The 21,602-nt window shown below is 52.6% G+C and overlaps 9 protein-coding genes across 9 annotated transcripts; 4 read left to right on the forward strand and 5 right to left on the reverse strand.

Moving 5' to 3' along the window:
- Positions 1-282: 282 nt before the first annotated feature.
- On the forward strand, positions 283-1,330 carry AYO20_05456 (hypothetical protein; the record flags this gene model as incomplete). The annotated part of the gene is made up of 2 exons (XM_022643750.1): positions 283-373; positions 456-1,330. 2 exons carry the CDS (start codon positions 283-285, stop codon positions 1,328-1,330), a joined length of 966 nt encoding a protein of 321 aa, XP_022500214.1.
- Positions 1,331-2,385: 1,055 nt separating this feature from the next.
- On the reverse strand, positions 2,386-4,638 carry AYO20_05457 (hypothetical protein; the record flags this gene model as incomplete). The annotated part of the gene is made up of 3 exons (XM_022643751.1): positions 2,386-3,324; positions 3,372-4,132; positions 4,428-4,638. The coding sequence occupies 3 exons, from the start codon at positions 4,636-4,638 to the stop codon at positions 2,386-2,388; spliced, it is 1,911 nt and encodes a 636-aa protein (XP_022500215.1).
- A 1,305-nt stretch (positions 4,639-5,943) lies between these two features.
- Positions 5,944-6,639, forward strand: AYO20_05458 (3-demethylubiquinone-9 3-O-methyltransferase; the record flags this gene model as incomplete). The annotated part of the gene is made up of 1 exon (XM_022643752.1): positions 5,944-6,639. The coding sequence occupies one exon, from the start codon at positions 5,944-5,946 to the stop codon at positions 6,637-6,639; it is 696 nt and encodes a 231-aa protein (XP_022500216.1).
- Positions 6,640-7,413: 774 nt separating this feature from the next.
- Positions 7,414-8,565, reverse strand: AYO20_05459 (hypothetical protein; the record flags this gene model as incomplete). The annotated part of the gene is made up of 1 exon (XM_022643753.1): positions 7,414-8,565. One exon carries the CDS (start codon positions 8,563-8,565, stop codon positions 7,414-7,416), a length of 1,152 nt encoding a protein of 383 aa, XP_022500217.1.
- Positions 8,566-9,103: 538 nt separating this feature from the next.
- AYO20_05460 (hypothetical protein) lies at positions 9,104-9,949 on the reverse strand (the record flags this gene model as incomplete). Its single annotated transcript, XM_022643754.1, has 1 exon — positions 9,104-9,949. The coding sequence occupies one exon, from the start codon at positions 9,947-9,949 to the stop codon at positions 9,104-9,106; it is 846 nt and encodes a 281-aa protein (XP_022500218.1).
- A 1,151-nt stretch (positions 9,950-11,100) lies between these two features.
- On the reverse strand, positions 11,101-11,952 carry AYO20_05461 (hypothetical protein; the record flags this gene model as incomplete). Its single annotated transcript, XM_022643755.1, has 1 exon — positions 11,101-11,952. The coding sequence occupies one exon, from the start codon at positions 11,950-11,952 to the stop codon at positions 11,101-11,103; it is 852 nt and encodes a 283-aa protein (XP_022500219.1).
- A 2,163-nt stretch (positions 11,953-14,115) lies between these two features.
- Positions 14,116-15,864, forward strand: AYO20_05462 (hypothetical protein; the record flags this gene model as incomplete). Its single annotated transcript, XM_022643756.1, has 2 exons — positions 14,116-14,118; positions 14,173-15,864. 2 exons carry the CDS (start codon positions 14,116-14,118, stop codon positions 15,862-15,864), a joined length of 1,695 nt encoding a protein of 564 aa, XP_022500220.1.
- Positions 15,865-16,446: 582 nt separating this feature from the next.
- On the reverse strand, positions 16,447-17,136 carry AYO20_05463 (polyubiquitin; the record flags this gene model as incomplete). The annotated part of the gene is made up of 1 exon (XM_022643757.1): positions 16,447-17,136. The coding sequence occupies one exon, from the start codon at positions 17,134-17,136 to the stop codon at positions 16,447-16,449; it is 690 nt and encodes a 229-aa protein (XP_022500221.1).
- Positions 17,137-18,758: 1,622 nt separating this feature from the next.
- Positions 18,759-20,552, forward strand: AYO20_05464 (hypothetical protein; the record flags this gene model as incomplete). The annotated part of the gene is made up of 1 exon (XM_022643758.1): positions 18,759-20,552. One exon carries the CDS (start codon positions 18,759-18,761, stop codon positions 20,550-20,552), a length of 1,794 nt encoding a protein of 597 aa, XP_022500222.1.
- Between the last annotated feature and the right edge of the window lie 1,050 nt (positions 20,553-21,602).

Below are 21,602 nucleotides of genomic sequence, written 5' to 3' on the forward strand. Positions count from 1 at the left end.
ACTACACAACCCTCAGAATAAGTCGGAGTGGACTGACTAGACTCTGTCCGTTACTCGAGACTTTACTCGGGTGTGTCTGTGTGTGGGTAAGTCGACTATAGTCAGTCAGTCATTCAGCCGGTCAGTCAGTCTGTTGGTGACCGAGCCAGCGAGCGAACGAGTGATCGAGCAAGTGCCTCAGTGGGTGGTCCATACCCAGTACTTAGCCGAGTTAACGGAGACAAAAGATATCAAGACGAGGGAAGAAAAAAAAAAAAAACCGTCTGTCTCTCAGAAAACGAGATGGCGCAAGTCCAGGACCAGAGTCAGAGTCAGAGCCAGGTTCGGGTTGATCTCGGAGGAAAAGGGGCGATTGTTACGGGTGGTGGATCAGGTATGTATCAAATACACTAAAACACACATTCCCCCTCGATCCATCCACTACGATCAAGTGTGGCATTCTAACGTATCGACAGGAATCTGTCTGGCTTTCGTCCAGCACCTGTACCGCGCAGGATGTAACGTCCTGATCTGCGACCTCGGCCTCCATCGCGAGGCGGTGGCGTGGCTGGACTCGATCGGCCAGAGTGGCGGCACCACTTCTACCAATACCAAAACCGGACAGTCTTCTTCTGCTTCGCCGCGTGTCGCGTTCCTCAAGACCGACGTCTCGGACTGGAAGCAGCTGGAGCAGACGTTTGAGGGCTATGCCAGCGAATTTGGTGGCGGTGTGCCGGACGTGGTGTGTCCCGGGGCCGGGGTGTACGAGCCGTCGTTCAACAACTTCTGGAACGACCGCGACGACGACCACTACCAGCTGCTTCGGATCAATCTGGAGCACCCGCTCAAGATGTCGCGCATCGCGATCCGCAAGTGGGTGCAGCAACGGAAGCGGGGGGCAACCATCGTGCACGTGTCGAGCACGGGCGCGCAGAAACCCAGCATGCTGACGCCGCTGTACGGGGCGGCCAAGCAGGGCGTCAGCAACTTCACGCGCGGCATGGCGCGGCTGCAGGACCTCGAGGGCATCCGCGTCGTCGCTGTCGCGCCGGGCCCGACCATGTCCCCGCTCATGTACGACCACCCGGAGGCCCTGCGGTTCGTGGACCCGGACAAGGACAAGCTGTCGACCCCCGACGAGATCGCCCGCGGCATGATGGCCGTCGCCTTTGACCGCGACCGCTTCCCGCCGGGGACCGTGCTCGAGGTCACCCACCCGGACCGCTGGAGGGAGGTGTCGTTGCTGAACGACCCGGGGCCTGGTCCCCATGCCTTCACCAGCAGGAAGGAAGAGGGCATGGCAGACGTCTATGCGGCGCTGGACGCCGACAGGAAGAGTGGTTCCGGATAAGGCTTCAGCCCACGTTTACCCATTGCCTAGTGTTAATATTTATAGTACTAAGGGCAGCCAGAGGGCGGTGGCCGACCGACCGACCGACTGACCGTGGTCAGGACAAGACCGTAGAGGGAAATTGGTATCGGCGATTCGTGCTGGATCCTTTGCCATGTATATCTCTGGACTAGGCTTTGCCTAGCCAGGCCTCGCCAGCTTTAACGTGAGACCTGTATTCGCCCTAATAATGGATGGAGTTTGTTACTCTGTTAAGCGTCCGACCTTGACCTTGGCCTTATCACTTCCACGGCTCGTTGAAATCCCTCCGCTTGTGAGGTTGAGCTTGTGCCACCCCGGTAGTGGTAGATCAAGCCACCGCCGACGAACCACAGGGCGTACGCCGAACAGAACCAACTCTTTCAGTCGACAAACTCAGGCGCTGTGAAGTCGGTACCGTGGCCGTCGGACCTGAGCCCGGGTAGTCTTCTGGGGTGGCTGTGAACACAAAGCGTTCCGAGAAATTTATCAAACACTGCAGAACGACGTCCATCTGCCCAAAGATCGACAAGTGCTGTGTTCACATTGGCACCGGTCTCTGAGCGAGGAGCAGATTGTTGCCATCGGAGCAGAAGCGTATTTACCATGAAGATTCAAGAGCTCTCTCATCATCAGTATGGGATAAAAATCCGGCGAGAGCGACTTTTGTGGCAGTAGTTACATACTGAGGCTATCCCTAATGTTCATCACTCGGATCTTCCCCAGAGAATCTTAGCCTTAGTCTGTGCGAGGGCTGCAAGTATTGGCTGGCAGATCATCAGATGTCGTCGCGCTGTTCGATGTGTCCAAGCTCTGACGTTTGACGCCCGTATAACTTAACCCAAGAATCTTCCTGGGTCATGTTCAAGGTCACTGACTCTGACCGGAAACTCAATGCGCGTTGCAGGGCGTTCTATGTTGGCGTCCATTCCCGGCTTCAACTTCGCGCCCATTTGTTCAATGTACGTGTTCTCTTCAACTTGCAGTGAGTCGGGACCTCTTGCGGCTTCATGCCGGCATGGATCTGGAATAGAAATTCAAATGTCATTCACAGCAAGTCCGAAATCCAGCTCATCGTACGGATGACCGAACATGGTTTGGAGTTGCAAGCTGAGGTCGTTGGTCCATTCTGCCTCCACAAAAATGGAAGGCGGGTGATGGTTAAAGAGAACAGAGAAGAGCTGCGTCGTCTCGGGTGTCGCGCCAGGGAAGAAATCGTGATAGTCGATGCCATCCGCAATGTTCAACTCGTTTAATTCCAGCGCCTGGGCCGGCTGGCTGCCTAATATCTGGGACGAAGGTGTCGTTGTGTCCGGGTTGAGGCCGGTTAATAGCTTCTCAAACCCCAACAAAAACATCCGAGAGGAGTGCCACAATTGAGACATCTCCCTTAGAGCAAGGAATAGAATGTCGATTTGTGCGTTCGCGGCTGCTTTGAGAGGCTCTATGCGACGTGCATGTAGGAGGGCTAGGATGGCGATACTGATGTACCAACCAGCTACGCCTGGGAGAAATGCAATCGACCCGCGAGCCAAGAGGTCTTCGAAGATACGCGCGACGCAGGAAGCGGAGAGAACGGCCGCACCATATGCTTTGGGGAGTGGTTGCGTCGAAGCACTCATGTAGAGGAGAGTGATGGCAGACAGATAAGGCAGATGGAGCTGGTGGACGTTGCGGTCGAAATGGGAGGTCGTCGCAGTGCTGAATGGCAGCCTCAAGCGTGGCGGTAATGCATTCGCCCATTTGATAAGCCTCTGAGCAAGCTCAAAGGTAGATCCATTTGCGTCGCTGCGATTACGCAAGTGCTTGGACAGGTCACCGATGATCTCGCAGACCTGAACCCAGGATACAAAGATTTCGGCCTGATCTCGCCGATCGCTAGGGAACTCATCTAGACTTGGGAGTTTGACATTGGTATCCTCGGAGTGGATGATGCACGGGCGTCCTTGACACACCGACGTCAAGCGTTCTCTTGACTACGAGGGGATCAGTAAGGCCGGGAACAGAAACCGAAAGGACTTACAAATAGTGTCCACCAGATACATCGTCTCAGGGTTATTGTTTCACCCAGTCGCATCGATTGTCCCGGGGTTGCCTCACGATGGAGGCCAATTTCCTGAGCCAGTCGGATTGCTATGGATGTCCACCAGTATTGACTATCCATACTGACAACACTGGGCGGGCCAGCGCTCCACCAGTACGTTAGGATGATCGCGACGATCCTGACCAACGGATTGCGTTCCGTGTTGCCATGGAACAGTACCTTGAATCTCTCATAGTGGACACGACGAGCTTGATGTGAAAGTCTTGGAGGATTGATTGTGGTCCCTAAGAGCCCTAGGGCTTGTTGCAGAAGTAAGGATCGTGCAAAGGGGGATCGATCGTCAAGAAGGTCTGCACGGTGTAGGACCGGACACCAGGGGTAGCAATACTCCACAAACGTCTCAGCATAGCTCTGTCGCAGAACGAGAGACAGTTCAGGGATGGGATGACGCGGTGTTATTAACGGGCTGATACTCTGATCAGAGTCATCCCGAGATGGATGGTCGAACATGGACATGAACCCTGACTGTCCCAAATAGCTTCGCTCGCGATGACTTTGATGAGCTTCAGGCACTGCAGCTGGTCTAGAGCCAAGGGATTCTGCGCCGTATCGCTCGCTAACACCATCATCTGCCTTCCTCACGAAGGACTGGCCCACTCTGATATCTCCCGCTTGACCATCTTTGAACACATTCTCGGGCAGATCGGCCGGCGTATAGCTGGCTCGATCTAAAGGGGTGCCTGCAACAGTATCTTCAGTAGCGGATGGTGGAATGCCAGAAGAGCTGGCACTCAAACGGTGGTGAGCACCCCGGCGTCGGGATTGTCGAGCACTGTAGTGTTCTAAGTAAGGAGATCTCGACAGCGACCAAGCAATTGAAACCTACTAGCAACTGGAGTTGGTCGCCCGACAATTGCTGCATTCGCGGTCGGTCGTGAGCGAGCTGAGGTCACACTTGATCTGATACCGGTCACTCGCGTGTCAAACATTCATAGCGCCCGTATGGAAGAGATCAAAGCGCAGCGTCGAACCCACCTTCTTCTGGTGGCATCGTATACACACCAGATTGGCTCTCCGCCTGATCTGGCGGCTCGTCGGCGCGGTTATTTCTGCCATAAGTGGCTGCCGAAAAGCTTTTGCTTACTGTGAAGAAGACGACGGTTGTGAAAGACTTTGCCGGGTACACTGCCCGCAATATCTTTGTATTTGCACAATTCGCATTACCGAGTTTCCCGGGGTTGAGCATGCGGGGAGTCAGCATCAGTCAAAATGCCGAAAGTATCCGGTTAAATTGTCTTCTGCCGAGAGAACATGCAGACGAGACCTTGGCTAAACGGGATGCTCTAGCTAGAGTCCGTGCTTGTACCGAGTACTTGTATATCCGACTATTTCCTTGGGTTTCCAATATTCCGGCTGACTTCGACTACCTGTTGGGCGAGAGTTTGTTCCTTGATCGCTTTGTGTCCTTGTTCGATACTGTGACGAGTAGAGCTGAACTCGAGGTTCTCTTCGGGTCCTGCTCATGCGCGAAATAATAGATCCCGAACCCAGATACATTCCTTCTCATCCTGAATCTTTTATGTTCGCTGTATACCAATGGCCCATTTAGCGACGTTGCCTTCGAGAGTCAACTTGTTCGCTCGTAGGAAAGTGGTGGGTCGCGAACGGCGGTTCGACGGCCTTTCGCACTGTCGTATGATCTCTCCGTTCAGTAGAGGTCGTGAGAGACTCGCACCTGGTACCCTCAAAAAATCTGTCGGACATTGTTATCTCTGATCTTTTGTGCCCTGGAGACCGATGTCACTCTATGAGTGCAAGCATTTGCATTACGCCCTTCTGGTTTCGTGTGAATGCGAGGGGAGGACAATGAGGCTTCTGTAGGGTCTCTGACATTTCCTAGAGAGCTAGAAGAACCTCATGCTTCAGACGTGTGAGCATGACACTCCACTAGGCAGTGGATGTTGTTCATGGTGAATTGAGATCTGAGGAATGTTGTACTGACTGCTGAGGCTCCGGTGGTGACTTTCTTTGATTGGTGGCGGTCACATGCAAGGCTCCACTCCATTTCCCCAGCTCGACGTTGATTGACATTTGAATGATTTTCGAGGCTGCCCACGCTGCACAAGGAATACCACCCACTCCAGTCAAGAAAATGCTGATACTTGGAGATAATGTCGAGCTTCGTTAGCGGCCGGATCCGCTGTGCCACTCCTCAACACCGTGACTCGAGATACGCATCCAATTGAACACTCGTTGGCGCAAGGCCATGGCTGCCACTGCACTTGGACCCCTCCAACATGCGACAAAAGGCGCGGTAACATGCTCGATTGACGCCCTACAAACACCTCGGATGGCAAGGTTATGCTCACAGAGACTAATGCGGGAAAGAGCAAGGGCACAAAGTACAAACCCACGGTGCCGCCGCTTTCACTCCTCTACCGCAGGAAATGCGAGCACAGTATCCTCCGTCTCTGCCTCCGAAGTCACACACTTCTCCCGCCTCGCCTCCTCATGGTGGGATCCTCACGGTCCTTCTCGCCTACTCCATCTGATGAACCCTCTCCGTCACGACTTTATCCGCTCGTGCTTGCAAAGGTCTTCCTCGGACACCTTTGAGCACGATACCGAGAATGAGAGCGAGAAGAGATATTCATATCTGGACGTTGGCTGTGGCGGAGGCATCTTTGCCTCTTCCGCCGCTCGCCTCCCCACGACTTCGCGCGTAACAGCCATCGACCCAACGGCTAATGTCATACAGATCGCAAAGGAGAATCAGCGGTCCGACCCTAGCCTCGCCGCTCCAGGGAAGCTCGAGTATCTCAACTGCGCGATCGAAGACCTCCCCGCACCAGCCAATGACGAAGCAAAATACGATGTATTGACCCTATTCGAGGTTCTCGAACACATCGACTCGCCCTCGTCCTTTCTCGAAATCGCCATCCCCCACCTGAAACCGGGCGGGTGGCTCATCGGATCGACCATCTCGCGCTCGCCCATCGCCTACCTCACGACGAAACTCATCGCCGAAGCACCCTTGATAGGCGTGGTGCCGCGCGGCACACACGACTGGAACAAGTACATCAACCCGCCGGAGCTGAAGGGATATCTCGAGTCCGGAAGGGCACCGGGACGGTGGGGAGAATTCGTCACACAGGGGGTCGTCTACGTCCCCGCTCTGGGATGGCGGTTTATCCAGGGCAGCGAGGAGTTTGGGAATTATTTTTTCGGGGTGCAGAAGCTGGAATGAAAATAAAGGAAGAAACGAACCCTCGTCTTTTTGGGGGGCTTTGATCTGGGGTTATCGGGACCTCCCTCCAATAACTATTCGAATGACTTCTACTCTGTGGTCCATGACCAATCCTGTCCGCTACGTCCGAAGAGTCAAGTCAACGACATATCCTGGCTCCGACTGTATCAACACGACTCACGCACACACACACACACACACACAAGCTCGATCCCATTCGACCAGCAACCTGAGCGGGATGACACTCCCATTCAATCCTCGCCCCCGTACAACGCACAATCCATATCTTGTGATCTGTGACCTGTGACCTGTGACCACCAACAACATAGACACCACTACGAGGTACATATCAACACGACGTCAAAACGCCGACGAAGAACAAATCATACACTGTACCATCCTGCTAACCAACACTGTTCCGCTGTAAAACAAAAGATGTCACTGCGAAGGAAGGCAAGAGATATCTCGGATGTCTCTCAACGAAGGAGGAATCTCATGTACATTTATTTACCCAAGAAGAGGGATGAGAATCGGTGGGTGATACACAAAAGGGTATCCAATTATCAAATCTAGAAACTCTCGCCACTTGTGTTGTACAATTTTTGGGGTTCCTCAAGAGACCGCTAGCCAGATAGCCAAGATGTATCACGTCCCTAGGATGCTTCGTCGACAGAGGTATTCCTGTGGAAGAGGGACCTTTGAGAGTGTATGCTGGATGAAGTACACATCACCGTTATCCACCAGCAGAGCCTAGTCCGGGCTTCATCCTTGCCCTCACTTTTTGGCTTTTCTCTTTCCCTTCTTCTTCCTCGTGGCAGTCCCTTTGGGCTTTGCTTCATCACCGCCCCCCTCGCCGTCAGGCTCGGCGTCACTACTGCCTTCGGTCTCGACGTGCGCGGAGGTCGAAGTCGGCGCGGATGGGACGAGTAGACCCTCCCCGAGCAGTTTTGCCCTACACTCGTCGAGGATCTTCTTCGCCTTCTCTTCGTCCCAGTCTTGGCTTCGAGAACTTTCGCCGAAAATGTCGTTGTAGATAGAAGGAGCTTCCTCAGGGGTATCTCTGGAGGCAGAGGATACTTGTTGTTTGGAGGTGGTTGCCGCCTGCTGTTGAGGTAGGTCTTTGGAAACGTTAAGGCGCTGGCTTGGACTGTTCAAGACTCTCCTTCCTTTCCCTCCGCGCAAGATTCTCTTCGGAGCTGGAGCGGGCCCGGCCTCGATGACAGCGCCCTCCAGATCCTCTTGCTCCAGCTCCCCTTTCTCCACCATTTCCTGCAACTTTCTCTGGGCGGAGATCTGCATCATCGCATCGCGGTGTTCGTCCCTCAGCCCCTCCATTAGCAAGTCTTTTGTGGCATTTTCTTCCTCAAGTTTCTGTATCGTCTGCTTCAGCTTTTCCACTTGGGTCTCCTGTGAAGTCTCGTAGTGCTCAATCCTCTGCATCAGTGACTTTGTCAACGCTTTCTCTTCTTGGTATTTTTGGTTGATGGTTCTGGCCATTTCTTCAAACTTGGCACTTCGTTTTTCGAGTCGTGCTTTTTCCTTTTCCAGCTCTGGGACAAGACCTTTGGCGACAAAGTCATGTTCGCTTTCTAGCGTAGACAGTCTCTCAGTAGCGAGGCGACTCTCCTCTATCGCTCTGTCTGCTTTCTTGGTTGCTTCCGAGGCTTTGTCCACAGCTCTCTGGACGACTTCCTCAAAATAAACCCTCTGACTTTCCAGCTGGCTTGTGAGCAAGTGTGTGTACTCCAGTGCAATATTGTCCATTTTTGCAACCTCGAGATCCTCCTCTCCCTGAAGAGCAGTCGGCTCACGTCGTCTGCCTGGAAGCTCAACCAACTTCTCACCTGGTTTCGCCGCGTCTTGGATGATCCGATGAACATAGCCGTCGCCCGCATAGTCCCAGACCCGCTTGCTCTCGAGGTCCATACTGAATGTGTGTCCACTCTCTTCAAAATGTGCGTATGCGTGTTTGCCTTCGTACCTGCCACACCCAATCTTCCCACATATGAGACATTGCCAAAGGCTTGTATCCACATGGCAGACCTCACACTCTAGCGGGCCATCATATGGTTCGTACTCGCCTGTAGATGTTTTGCTCTTGAATTTGGATGAGGCTAGTCGTGATGAGAAGTCGTCATGGGTGTACCGACACACAGGACAGCCACCGCCAGACCATTTCTCTAAGCACGTGCAATGGAAAACGTGTTGGCAAGGAATGGTCAAAAGCCCAGTGGTTTCATCCATGCGTTCAAGGCAGACCGGACAAGTAGGCAGTTCCACAAGCGACGGGGTTCGTGGTGCAAGTGGCTTTGTTGTCGCAGAGGCTGGGATGAAAGGATCATTGGACATGCGAGGATAGCTTGTCGTAGGTGAGCTGGGCCCCATGCTCTGGTCCGCGGATGATGAAGTTTGAATCAATTCCACCGACTTAAGAAACACGACGTGACACGTCTCTGGCTGCAGGCTAGTCAATATCTCTTTCAAGCAGCTGGCACAGGCCACTCACCTCCATGCTATTGAAAACCTTACCGTTCCATTCGTGCTGCCACTCTCTTGCCTTCTTGCCGTGTCTAAACTTCATGAGGACCATGTAGCGGTTCGCTCTTGAGGTGCGCACCATTCTGAAATGGCTGACTTCCCTTCTCGTATCCTCACCAACCCACGAGAGGAAGTCCGAAGGCGTCATGTATGATGGAACCGCAAGGATGCACAGAGTTGTGCATTCCTCGTCTTTTGGCGGAGGGTGTGGTTTCCCTGACGGCGGGTTGCGCAGGCCGTCGCTCCAGAGGTCGCTTGACCGGTAAACCGAGTCCTTGTATAGCCCTGCTGTCTCTTCCGCATCTCTGTAGAGGTGAACAATACCCCATCCATCTGCGCTATCATGGCTTTCCAAGGGTTCGTATCGTCCTTTCATGTGATGGCCCGACATCACGCTACCAATCCCCTTTCCTATTATGTTTTCGCTGGCGACCGAACCCTCCTCATTCCCGCCAGAAAATTCCGACATATCTGTACTTTCAAGGATGATTGTGTCTAGACGGTGATCCTTGGGATCGGAGTGGCAGATGTCACGAGGAGTCTGTTCCGACTGCGCTGGTTGTTGTGGGCGAGTACGGCTTGAGAGGAGGTGTTCTTTCTTGCGGTCAAAAAGAGGATCTCGGGAGTCGCGTCTTCCTCCAGAGTTCGTGAAGGGCTTTAAGGCTCTGAAAAAGGACGACAGGGTCGGAGGCTGGTGTTGGTCAGTTTGCTTCGCTTTGAAGGTGGGGTCTGTAAATAATTCAACAGCGACATGAAAGAAGTAGTCAGGCATGTCGCGCACGCATTAAGACAAAGATCACGGCGCAAATCCAGAGTCGCTGCCAGTCATTAGAAGGCGAGACCATTCATGGACCACATGCAACAAGGTTCCAGAAGTGGCAAACCAGGCGCGGTCATTTCTAGGCACCAAGGAGAGGAACGGACTCTCTTTGAAAACCTGGACAGAAGGAATAAGTGCACTGACAAGGTATTTTTCAAATGCGAAACGATTGCATGGAGAGAGAGAGGGCCACATGATATGTACTACTACTAACACGACTCGGTTTCTTGTTCTGAGTTCACGTGCAACTTCGTGCCGCTTTGAATGTTTGCGCGCTTACTTCAAATGGTCTAGTTAAAGCTAACCTCCCCGTCCAATCCCACAGCTTTCGGTGGGGAACATCTCGATACAACGCCCAGTATATACGAGGTACAAAGAGTGTGACAAGCACTTCAGTACTTTTGGGTTCGTCTGCATGATGACCCAGATGGTTACACAATGGGTGCCTAAATGCACGGTCAGGATCCTTTGTCCGGTTTGAACACCTGGATGGGAAGGGAAGCCGCCGTCACTCGACGCCCAACACATCAGAAGACAGGTCCTCGCAACAGATCGCAGGGTTCATGAGAACTCGAGTGCAGACAGGCTCACTGGTCGGGACATGTAATGACAACTTTATGAAGGGGTCCAGCCCCAACGCTCGTCTCTTTCTTTTCGTAGCATGTTCTCAGCCTGGTTTCCTCCAAGGCAATCTCAACGCTTCAAAGCTAAATCAAGTCAAGACCCTCAAGTGTGCAAGGTAAGAAAACTCTCTGAGATCCGAGTATTCTTCTAAGGCTCACCCGAATCAAGCTCACCGGTTCCAATGACGGACAGAAATTCTACCGCCTCGGTGAATTCAGACAATTATCTCAATCCTGTCGTCGAAACAGCTGGCATTGCAATAGAAACAGATGCAAAATCGCTCGCCCAACTTTCGTCTTCCGCGAAAGCATCGATAGACTAAAGAACACAGAAAGCCAAAATGGAACTGGATAAAGCTATCCAGAAACTAGTTCCGGAGGACGAAACAAAGTCGAGTGAAGCTAGCACCGAGGATCAAGGGCAAGCAGGGACAAAGTGAAGCATTTGACATGTGCGGTGTCCGCGAAATTCTGCTTCAATCATGCGGCCTGCTCAAGGGAGCAATTTTGGTCTGGATTGAAAACTTCCCATAGTTTCTTGTCGTAAACAGCTTTGTCTCGAACCTTCTTTCTGATGAAATCATTCGCGTTTTCTGTCCAGAAGGGGTAAATCGATATATAAAACTCAGTTTTGCTCTCATCCATTTCATGAAAGCGTGATTGGATCCGGTCGTACAGGAGTGAGTGGAGACCGGTCGGGCTTTGCAAGGCAAGCACATACCAGAAGGTGCCCAGTTTCCACGTCGCATTCATAATAGCCGAGCAACGAACGTTATCGTTTTGACGACCAACCCGTCGTTCTTCCCCTTCAAAGATTTCCATGAAATCTTCCCGAACTTTGTTGTACTCGTCAACGTCAATTTCGTCCACGGCCTTGGCAGTCAACCAGTGGGGAGGTTGTATGAATTCAAGTGGAAGAACTGCAGTCCATTCCAAATCAATGAAACAAGTGACATTCCAATGATCGTCCACAAGGATGTTGGAGGCATGTAGATCAGTATGAACAGGAGTAAAAGGGCCGTGGTTGAGCTTCGCCTGAAAGAACTTGTGACGTAAAGCGCGCATAAGCACCATGGCGCACATCTGACTGACACAGTCCCCATGGCCATTAACCGCGTTAAGCGGATATTGTAGACGGCTGTCATGGCAAGACAGTAGAGCGTCGACATAAGCGTCGACAGTGTAGTATGTCTGGCTCCTCGTGATATCAAGAGGGACTTCGTCATTCTCTAGATCGGGTATGGGAAGAGCGAGTGGTCGGTTCTCTAGGCGGATAAAACCCCGATCATCAATGAGTAATGATCCGATCCGAGGGAAATGAACTCGCGTCATTGCTAGTATGATCTGTGAGAGGCTGCGGAATAAGTTGTTTCTGAGTGTTTCATTCATCCGACCTGACTCCCAGGTAATTGACAGTATCTTTCCCCTTGTTTCGTCAATATATTCGAGGAGAATGTACCCTCCTAGGTCATTAGACAGACTAGTTTGATGTGGGATAAGGTCGGAGGGAATAGGACGACCGAGCCAAGACAGGAATCGATGGCGAAGGGAATGCATCAAACGAATAAAAAGAGGACGATAGGTAACTGTAGTAAACTGTGTAAAGTCAGTGTGATCCAAGTCTTGTCTCCTTCACCCTGAGATAGAAGAGAACATACACATTGACCGGTTGAGAGTCCAAATCCATAGAAGTGAGTATGAAGCGAATGATTGGATCTGAGGAAGAGATTGATGTTTAGTGCCTGCGCTGACGAACCTTGTTGCCGCTTCATCAACTGATCCATCATCAATTAGTCGATCAGCCCTGGGAGATATGGCCTGCCTTGGTCGTTGCTACGAAGCTGATGCTACCACGATTCATCTGTAAACCTGGATCCTACCCCTACCCTCGATCTCTTCAATCTCCCTTGTTCTACCCCGAGACAACGTGCCCACCGTCGAGCCAATCACATGGCACCATCCTCCAGAAGATGGATATAGTCGCGTGGTCCCAACAGACTGGGGTTACACAAGGCTTGAGAAAGAAGATCCCTGCTGATCCTGGCTGTGATCGTCTGGTTTGTGGACAAAGTCAATGGAAAGACTGCGGCCGCTGCCCCCCGAGAGACACATCCAGCTGTTACAGACATTTATTGTTGAGGTCGAAGTTCCTGTATATCAAGTGAGCTAATCCAGAGAGGGGAAAAGAAGCCTGACTATGATAGTGGACGGGGGTGGAGATGGAACTTCCCTACTCGGTACGGAGGACAGGTCCAAAGATAAATGGTATGTCAACCCCCGGAGGATTTAGTGGCTGGCTGAGAGCTCGGATTGGGATAAGCTTGATATGTAGGTTCCTCAAAGCACACCTCAACCCCTCCTTCCATACGTAAACAGCCTCGCTTTTCTCCTTTGAGGTTCTGGACTCATTATTCAGCTCGCCGCCACAGACTCCGTATTGGAGAAGCCTGAAAGATCGGCGGAAAGGCATCGACTCTTCATCCTTTCGCTTTCCCTTCATAAAAGTCCATTGCTCTCTGTTGTTGTTCGAGGCCCTCTAGTCAGCTCGCCACCGCAACCTTCCGTGGCTGTTGATCGTCCTCTCTCAGCCAATCACAACCACGAAATATTTCTTCTAGGGTCCTGAACTCTGCAAGGCGACGGAGATTCTTGCATTTGGGCTTTGAAGGGCCCTGTTCTCTGTCCGTGGAGGGCCGGGGAACTCGTATTTCTCTTTACTACGACAGCAAAACTTGCATCATGGCATTTCCAGAGTTGATCGTTCACCGGCTCGACCATACTAGTCAAACTATCGAGATGCGTCCTGCGAGACCACAATCTGTGACGGAAAAACAGGCTTTTTGCACATCGGAGGTAATGAAGTGACGATGGCAAGCAGCATACAGCAGTCAAAGGCCCGCCGCTTCTCATGCAACACCTTCAGGCTGTGGCTAGATCGAGAGGAGCTGAAATTCACGACAAGTATATGCACAAGAGAGTGCTGCACGGGCTGGTCGCTATCAACGTCAACACAAAACCCTGCAACATGCATCCAAATGTAATGTGGTTCCTCGTTTCGGACCTTCTTTGGACCTTGCTGGGCAAGCAGGGCCAGATTTGTTATGTGAGTACATTCAGCTGTCCGCTCTGGGGAAGGTTGACGGGCATGCATTGGACAGTCCTTGGGTCTAGACGAGGCAACCTGCCAGGCTTGCCACTATTTGTGTTTCCAGGATGCATGGGAATCAGCGAATCCGGTCTCTTGGGGCTTCATGCATTGAGCCCATAGTGGGAGTCACGCTTTGGATCCTGGACACTTGTTAGCGAACGGGAGAGGCTGCATACTGCTGTGCTTGATCCTCGAACCCGTTACTAAACTCGTCCTCTCAGCTGGCCAACTGGAGTGGCTCTTTGATCTCAATTGGTCCATGTGGACAGCAGGCAGATCTATATATTAGATGCCATCCCTCATCCAAGGCTCGGGTGACAAGACCATCCGACCAGCAATTTTTCAACATGGTAAAGTTTCAGGGCGTCAAGCAATACCATCTAGAGACTTACTGACGGTTGCAGAATCATATCTTCCTCTCCGCATTGGCTCTCCTCAGCCTTGCGTTTGCTTGGGAGGAGCAATCGGTGTTGGCTTCCACCACCACCACCCACTCCTTGAAACTATTCATCCGCACTCCAACAACACAGGTGCATCGCAACGCTCTTGAGACTGCAGTGTCAAGAGTCCTGGATTCTGGCCAAGTTCGTGATGCCTTGACGGGGCAGGTTAACGAGGCCCTGAACGGAACAACCCATAGGCTCCTCCACGTTGACAATCTGCGTGAACCCAACGAGAAGAATGAGCGCAACAGCTTTCGAGCCGTTGTAGCAGATTACGCACATGGCAGGACGGTCTACGTGAATGTCGACGACGCCCTTGGACCTCTATCGGCTGCGTCTCTTGACATAACGAACGATCAGCCACTTCCAAACCAGGATGAACTGCTCGACGCAGCCTCAATCGCCGGGTTCGGGCCCAATGCGACCGTCTTCAGCAGAATGCCACCCCTCATACATGAATCGAATTCTGATGGGTCAACGTCTCGAATCCTTCACATCCAAGCAGGCAACAGCAGCAACGATACACTGCGCTCGTTCCACGTCAACATGTACACACGGACCGCGACGCCAGTCCAGCTCATCCAGGCACTGCCAAGCTGTTCAGGAACACCGGAGAACGAGGCTGTCATGGCGTCAGGTCGGCAGGTCGGGACGGCACATGTGACAATCACCGACCTCCAAAACAATGTCCTTTGGGATTTGGAAGTGGTCAGACCTGGAGCGTCGTCCGGGAGCCTTGGCTCTGGCGTGGAATTGAACAACGTACGGTACAAGAACAAAATGGTGCTGAAGAAGGCACATTTACCGATTCTCAACGTCAACTATCTGGAGAAGTCTCCGGGTTGCGGGCCTACATATCGAGACTGGGTGGATAGAGAGTTTCCATTTGACTGTCCTGGTGCCGATGCTCCTGGGGTGCCCGGATTCCGCGAGTGCACAGGAGGCAGATCCTCCACGTTCATCGACGGCAGACTCGATAACGAGGGCTTTCGAGGTGTCTCGTTCGACGTCTACGACGACCGGGTTGTCATCAGGTCGCAACTGTGGGCGGACTGGTACCGATATGTCTCTCAATGGACTCTGGGTGCCAATGGCAAGATCGCGCCGCGGTGGGGATTCGGCGGGGTGCTCCAACAGAGTCGTCACTGCGTGTGCGTCAAGCATCATCACCACGCGTACTGGCGCTTCGACTTTGACATTGAAACGTCCAAGAACAACGAGGTCCGCCAGTGCGACGGCGCCCAGTGCATCGCGCAAAAGTACACGGGCAACATGAAGAAGGATACCAACCGACACTGGGAGATTGTCAACACGGCCTCGAACCGGGGCTACAGGCTGATGCCAGGCAAGGCCGACAGGAAGGAGGGCGACGCGGGCGACACGACCGGCTACGGCGTCGGCGACCTATGGCTCGTCAAGGCCGACGCCCCGGTCGATGACGGCTGCAAGCGCATCGATGGAGATTGGCCTCCGGGCCCGCTCCACTGCACCCAAGCCAACTTCCAGAAGATCATGAATACCCCGGGCCAAGACGTTGTACAGCAGGACCAGGTCCTCTGGTACTCTGCGTCGTTTATGCACCACCAGGATCATGATGACCCTGCCGTGCCTCATATCATTGGCCCAATGTTGGAACCGATTGGTACATGGTGAAAGGTCCAGACATGGATGAAAGGGTGGGTGGATGGATGGATGGATGGGGAAAAGGAAGCAAGAAACAAACAGACAGACAGGGAATCTACTTAGTGAAACACACGAAGAAGGAAGTCTGACGGCATCGAATCACTTCTTCCACTCGTTATGACCGATTTACATAATCGTGAAGAGAAGTGGATTGGAGTTCATGGCTCATGAATTCCACCGCCCCTTCATTGCAATAACAATCATGTTGTGAGACATCGATGCCATGTCGCATAGGGTAAGCAAATCAAGCTTCGTGTCATCCTACCTTCTGATATGATCGGTAGTGATTTTCCTACCACGTTGTAGAGATACGAGTCACATGACCAGCCTGGAGGGATGAACAACATCACCACGCACGATCTAATTATGAGAAGAAACATTTGTTGACAAAAACCAGCTTGCAGCTAGCATTTACGCCAACTGCAATATTTGATTCCGAGGACTATCTGTATGTTGTCCGCTGTCATGTCATAGAGAACCCAAAGGCATTTTCCGCCATAGAAAGCCGCAACGCCGCATGATTCATCGATCCCGAATTGCCACTATCATTGCTTACTGACCTCCACGCAGTCTCAGCACCAAGTGCAGGGTGCTCTCCTTCTGAATGTTGTAGTCCGACAGTGTTCGTCCGTCCTCCAACTGTTTGCCGGCAAAGATCAGTCGCTGTTGGTCGGGCGGAATACCCTCCTTGTCTTGAATCTTGGACTTGACGTTGTCGATCGTGTCTGAGCTTTCCACTTCCAGTGTAATCGTCTTGCCAGTAAGTGTCTTGACAAATATCTGCATACCTCCGCGAAGCCGGAGGACGAGATGGAGGGTTGATTCCTTCTGGATGTTGTAGTCGGAGAGGGTACGGCCGTCTTCCAATTGCTTGCCAGCAAAGATCAGACGTTGTTGGTCCGGAGGAATGCCTTCCTTGTCTTGGATCTTGCTCTTGACGTTGTCGATGGTGTCACTCGATTCAACCTCGAGCGTGATCGTCTTGCCGGTAAGCGTCTTAACGAATATCTGCATGCCTCCGCGGAGACGAAGGACCAAGTGAAGGGTAGATTCCTTCTGGATGTTATAGTCGCTCAAGGTACGGCCATCTTCAAGTTGTTTGCCGGCGAAAATGAGACGCTGTTGATCCGGGGGAATGCCTTCCTTGTCCTGAATCTTGGACTTGACATTGTCGATGGTGTCGCTGGACTCGACCTCAAGCGTGATGGTCTTGCCAGTAAGTGTCTTGACGAAGATCTGCATGATTGCGGGGTTGAAGGATGAAGCGGATGATGTTGTATGTTGATGAGATGATGGAAAGATCGCGCAAGGAAGTTGATCCTGTGGAAGGGTGAAGTTGGGTGAGGTTGGAGTGAGTGGTAATAAAGAAGGGAAGATGAGTAGGAGAGGAGAGAGGAGCGGCTTAAGTAGGAGGAGCAAGTTGGGAAGGCGGCAGGCGTGGGAGCGCAGGCAGTGACAGAGTGGCAATGGACAGGTGGGGGAAGGTGGACAGCGGTGGCCGGGCCAATAAAATAAGGAGAAGGAGGGTGGCTAGGGACGCTAGCAACCCCCAGAAGGCAACCGAAGCCTCTCAGCTGCACTAGAAGCGCTGGCATGATTCATTTCACCAAACAGCCGTCGCCCAGGTGAAAGGAGGACAGCATCTTAGCCGGTATCAAACTCAATCTCTTGACTCTCGACCACGCCAGCGTCCTCCCGCGTTGCTGCAGGCTTCCCCTCTTGGTTCAAACCTCAATTTTCGTTGTCCGCGTGAGCAATTGCCACGGCTAGAGAGCCCAGATACCGGAGGCGGTTATCTCCTCCCACCCTCTTATCACCCACGCTGTGTTGCCCATTGCTCGATCTCTTGCGCAATCTACCGGGTTCCGTACCGAGGGGGTCAGCCAGAGTTTTCCCAAGGACTCGCCTTCCGATGTTTTCTCTTCCCAGCCTTGACAGATTCTGGTTTGCTGATAAATCCAAGGTTGCACCTCAGTCGGTCCTCAGTCGGCCTCGTGTTGTTTGCCTCCCCCACAAAATCAGCCTGCAGGCCCCCAATGACGTTGGTGGCCGGCGCCAACGGACGCCCTGCTGGTGGCCTCCATCTAAGTTATGACTCAGCGCAGTTGTTGCCGCCACTGCCACCACTGCCACCACCAACTACTGCACTCGTGCAATATGGCGTGATATCCATATCGACCGAACACAATGCTCCTGCCTGACTTGAATCCCTTGGCTTCGTTCCGGGCTCTCTTTGGATGTAAGAAGTCAAGAATGTCATGACCATGGTTAAGAGTGCGATATTCGTTCGGCATTGGTTTTGGATCTATCCGGTAATACATATTTCTAGCAACCCGCAAGTGCACCATGTCGGTACTCTTGGGAACGGTGAGTGAAGATCTGAAAAGAATGAATGACATATGGTTTGAGATATTGGGGGCTTCAAGGAACCTACCAAAAGCCAGGAGGTCCAGATTCTATATGCAGCACCACACTGCTTGTCACAAGCGAATAGCTGGACATTTTTGTATCGATCACTATGTTTATATCGTCAAAAGTTGGCTTAAGACACAAGTACGGCTTTCCTGAGAGAATTCGAAATCCTCCACAACCTCTTCTCTCCAGGTGACTTGATCCCGTCAACGCTCGGATCACAGGATACAACGAATTCCACTCTGGCCGCATTCCTCACAAATCTAGCCTCGCTACTGGGTTTCCCGGGTGCTCAGAAATGTTGTTTACTTTCCTTGTGTGGTGTACATCTTGCCCTCATCCCTGTCATCCCTTTGACAAAACTCGAGCGTTCACGATGTCTACCAAGATTGCCAATGTCTCTTACAAGCTCTCCTGACTGCTTGATCCAAGCAGAAGACAAACCCTTCAAGATGCTTTTTCCAAATATCCCCGATGGAGGCAATTCCTTTGACGACTTCTTCAACGAGGAGATGTACAGATTGGACGGCAGTGATGAGGAAAACAAGGCTCATCCCGACCAATTCGAAGCCCTTTTCGCCGACGCTTTCAACCAAGATGAATACAAGCTCCCTACTCTTGATGCTTCAGCGGCGAAGGTCGAGCATTCACCTCCTCAACCATGGCGCAAGGGCATATGGTGTTTGAAGCAGCGACAACAGCCTCCTAGGCTTGCGGTGGAGAAGACACGCAGAGCAGAGACAAAGCGAACAGAACAAATGCAAACAATGAACACCATGGGCCACAACTTGCATCATGCGCAAGGTCCCGTGTCGCCACTGGAGCTTTCATCGCCCAGCCGAACAAAGAGGTTCTTCACCTCGCCCGCTACTGGAGCATTTGACCCGACCACGTATGGTCGGCCTCCCTTCTCTCGCGAAACCACCTTGTCACCCAGCCCGATGTATGCGCAACTCCCAATATCGCCGCGCGCCGGTCATGGCGATACAAGCAATTGGCAACAAGACTTTCAGAACTTCCACCTGCGCATGCCTTATGAACGTCCATTGCAGCCACGCCCCGCCGTAAACAAGCAGAGCGAACAGGGTCGCCTCGCCCGTGACATGAATACAGCTATAATGAACCAGAATCACGTCGTTACCAGCCAAGGCCATGCATATTTTGACGAGTACAGATGTCTAGGCCGTGCAGAAGCCAACGCCATTGATCCAGCGCTGCTCAGCCCAGAGTATGAAAGGCCACAACTCGACCAGCAGTCTTATGGATCTGACACGTTCTTTCTGCACGACCGACATGGCATGCACGGGCAAAACTCAATGCCGTCACCAACCAGCACGAGCCTGCCATCATCGGGTAGCTCAACCCATTCGCAGGGGGGTAGAACGCATACCTCGAATACAAACCTCAGCATGCACTCAAAGGCTGTCTTTTCACCGCCCGCAATGACTGCTCATCCTCCGCTACCGACGCTGGCACCAGAAGAGTCTTACCCTGCACTGGCTGCCCCCACTCCGAAACGGGTGCCTCATCCGATTCTGCACCAGCCAAATGATAACTCACTGACAGGACTCGGAATCCACTATCCGGAGCACTATCCGGAGCTGGAACAGATGAGCCAAGCCGTGCTCTACGAGCCACAGGCCTACCTTCCACCAGCCCCTGCCCCTATTGGTGTTGCCTTGCCTTATCCGCCTGCGACCATGGTGCCCAGTCCAATGTATTCTTATCCACCTCTTCCACCGCCTCAATCCCACGTCTTTCCTGACCTCTCTCCTTTCACTACACCTCGAAAACAACGACGGTCACCATCCCGATCACCGTCGCCGTCAGTGTCACCAACAAACGTCAGTCCCCGACGCAACCCTGCGCGATCGCCAACCCGCAGCGTCACCGACTACAGTCACAGCCGACGGAAATCGATCCACAAGTCAGGGCCCATCAAGGACAGTGCCACACAAGATCCACTTCCAACGCCACGGACGAGATCGGCATCTCGACCTCCTCGGACGCCAAAAGCTCCCAAGACGCCTACCGGCGGAGGGGCGGTGATTGATTTTGTGAACTTCACGCCCAAGGATTCCGCAAAGTTGCTGAGTGACGTAGCACCTAGTGGTAGTTCCAAGACCAGGGCACGAAGAGAACAGGAAGCGAGGGAAAAGAGAAAGAAGCTAAGTGAGGCGGCACTGAAGGCGGTCAGAGTCGCGGGGGGAGATGTGGCCGCGTTCGAAAAGGCGATATTCACGTAATGGATGTGAGGGGCGTTTGAAAACCAAAAGGCACGGTCCCCGATTCTGTAAGGAACTGGGTGGTGCTTTGGAGATGTCGATTTTCTGTTTAGCGTTGTGTCCATTGATTTCGTGCTACCTGCAAAGATCCAGGGGAACGATGATTGCTGATCCATTGTGCTGGGAATGGCGAGGTTTTACTGTAACACTTGAGAGGTTGTCGATGGCTCTATGCAGGGTGGCACAAGAGATGCCATACCCCTCGAATTTACCAACCTGGAGACCCGACAGTGTCTGTACCATAGATTTATGTCTGACTTTCCCCCTTATTATTGTAATGTGGCATGTGTGCTCTGCCCATGCACCTGCTCCATGTATTCGATACCTCGTACGCGTGGGGCGTGCGTGGTCTTGCCCTCTGCAAGGGTCTTTTACTTCTGTGTTTCAAGTTCCCAATCCCAAGAGAGAAGTGGCGCTGATCGTTGTTCATCACTCAGGAGAAGCGATGACGCGTCGAGGGGTGCATGAGCGGTCAAGGGGAGTCACGACGAGATCTGCAGGCATGGGACGGTGATAACAATGACATGCAGCGTTTGATGAGGAGAGGAATGGATCAAGTTGAAACAGATAAGAAGAGACAGATACCGCATCAGTTGGCTGTCTGGTACCGCGCACAGATGCTCCAGGCGCGCAGTTTCTGACTAAGCGAACAGCCCAAACACTGTCTGCGCCAACGCCTCCATCACCACCTCCACCATCTTGCAGGCCTTGCACCACCTCGCCCCCTTCGCCTGGCGCGGCACGGGACAGGGACACGGCGATCCGACCAGTCGATGCCCACAGACACCCTGAACCAGCCCTGTCACCCACTCTAGGGTCAAACAACCCACGTCCAACGTGCCTGAGGCTGAACCAGCACCTTTTCTAGCGCGCCTTTCTGCAAAAGAACAACGCACATCTGCAATTCTCGTCCCTTTGCCATGTTCAACATAGTTCATCATCATCATCATCAGCGTCATGGTGGACAGAGCAAGTCGGGCTCTTCAGCAATTGACCTCTTTTCGGCTTCCT

Source organism: Fonsecaea nubica, assembly GCF_001646965.1.
Source record: "Fonsecaea nubica strain CBS 269.64 chromosome Unknown Scaff32, whole genome shotgun sequence".
In the NCBI taxonomy this organism is placed as follows: domain Eukaryota; kingdom Fungi; phylum Ascomycota; class Eurotiomycetes; order Chaetothyriales; family Herpotrichiellaceae; genus Fonsecaea; species Fonsecaea nubica.